The 1,789-nt window shown below is 59.3% G+C and overlaps 1 protein-coding gene across 1 annotated transcript in view; it reads right to left on the bottom strand.

Annotated features, from left to right (window-relative positions):
• EMH_0026010 (uncharacterized protein) overlaps window positions 1–1,426 on the bottom strand; it is a gene marked incomplete at both ends in the record, with an annotated part of 11,841 nt that extends 10,415 nt beyond the window's left edge. Inside the window, one exon of the mRNA XM_013502556.1 lies at window positions 3–1,426. Coding sequence (XP_013358010.1) covers window positions 3–1,426 — 1,424 coding nt within the window. The remainder of the gene's footprint in view (window positions 1–2) is intronic.
• Between the last annotated feature and the right edge of the window lie 363 nt (window positions 1,427–1,789).

The following is a 1,789-nucleotide window of genomic DNA, read 5'->3' as shown; positions in this document are numbered from 1 at the left end:
TGCTGCGGCGAGTGTAAGATGGGCGCCTTGGAGCCCTTCTGCTGCTGCGGCTGTGCTGCAGCAGCAGCAGTTGCTGCTGCTGCTGCTGCAGCGCAGTCCTTCGGGAGACAGGGCCACTACGGGTCCCCCTAGAGCGCATAAACCTTGAATCCCTGCTGCTGCTGCTGCTGCTGCTGCTGCTGCTGCTGCTAGTGGTTGGATGTCTGCGAAAAGCTTTTGCTGCTGCAGCAGTTGCTGCTGCAGTTGCTGCAGCAGCCCACTCCTTCGGTTGCTGCTTGAACTGCTGCAGCAGCAGCTCGTATTCCTTCTGTCTTTGCTGCAGCCTCTTCTGACGCTGCTGCCTCCGTTCTGCTGCTGCCATTCGCTTCTGCTGCTGCTGCAACCGCTGCTGCTGCTGCTGCTGCTGCTGCTGCTGCGGCTGCTCGGGGCAGCCTGCAGGCAGCCACGCAGCCGGATGAAGCGCATACGGAGATCCATACACCGGCAGCTGCTGCTGCAGCTGCTGCTGCTGCTGCTGCTGCAGGTGCTGCTGCTGCAGCTGCTGCTGGTGCTGCTGCTGCAGCTGGTGCTGTTGCTGCATCGAGGCACAACCCCAACCTACTGGGGGGCCTAGCTCACCATGAGGATGCCCACAGCTGGTTTGCTGCAGTTGCTGCTGCTGCTGCTGCAGCAGCTGCTGCTGCTGCTGCCACTGCTGCTGCTGCTGCCACTGCTGCTGCTGCTGCGCCTGGTATTGCCACATTCGGTAGTGCAGCAACCAAGATATTTGCTGCTGTACTTTTGCTTCAATCTGCTGCTGCGCAATCTGCGCTGCATGCGGCTGCTGCTGCTGCTGCTGCTGCTGCTGCTGCTGCTGCGGCTGCTGCTGCTGCTGCGGTCGCGTCGGCCGTCGCTGCTGCTGCTTACTTGTTGCTGCTGCTGCTGCGTTGCTGCGGAAGGCACCGCTTGCTCCTTCCTCTTGCTGCTGCTCCTGCTGCCGCCATTGTGGCTGCTGCTGCTGCTGCTGCTGCTGCGGCTGCTGCTGCTGCTGCTGCTGTGGCTGCGCGACAGCCCGTTGCTTCCCGCCAGCCAACCGAAGAGGAGTTTCACATGAAGGTGGAGCAGCAACAGCAGCAGCAGCAGTTTCTGCTGCTGCAGTTGCTGCTGCTGTTGCTGCTGTTGCTGCTACTGTTTCTGTTGTTGCTGCTGCTGCTGTTTCTGCTGCTGCTGCTGCAGTTGCTGACCCGAGAGAAGAGTGTAGAGAGGCCATGGAACGAAGCGGCATCCAGCTGGCCGTTGCTGCAGCAGCAGCTGCTGCTGCTGCTGCTGCTGCAGCAGCACCTGCTGCTGCAGGTTGCGTTGCTGCATTTGCTGCTGCTGCTGCTGCTGCTGCGGGGCTACTTGCTGCTGGCAGCTGCAGCACCAGGCCGCGTAAGGAGTGCAGCATTGCGTGCGCTGCAGCAGCAGCAACCGCTGCTGCTGCTGTTGCTGTTGCTGTTGCTGCTGCTGCTGCTGCAGTTGAGGCAGCAGCTGCTGTTGCTGCTGCAGGCTAGGGCTCGATGACCCCTAGGCCCCGGGACGGAGGCCCTCTACTGCAGCAGCACTGATCTGTTATAGATGTTTATAGTTTATTTTCAGGTGAAATATTTAATTAAATTAAAAAAATAAAAAATAAATAAATAAATTAATTAATTAATTAAATAAATAAATCAGGGCAGCCGTCGATTGCTGCCGGTGCAGCACGAGGGGCCCCTCTCTGCATGCGCTGCAGCAGCAGCAGCAGCAGCAGCAGCAGCAGCAGCTGAGTTTG

Source organism: Eimeria mitis, genomic scaffold (assembly GCF_000499745.2).
Source record: "Eimeria mitis Houghton genomic scaffold, Emh_scaff953, whole genome shotgun sequence".
Taxonomy (NCBI): Eukaryota; Apicomplexa; class Conoidasida; order Eucoccidiorida; family Eimeriidae; genus Eimeria; species Eimeria mitis.
The sequence above is the reverse complement of the archived record's forward strand: the minus strand, read 5'-3'. Positions and strand labels throughout refer to the sequence as shown.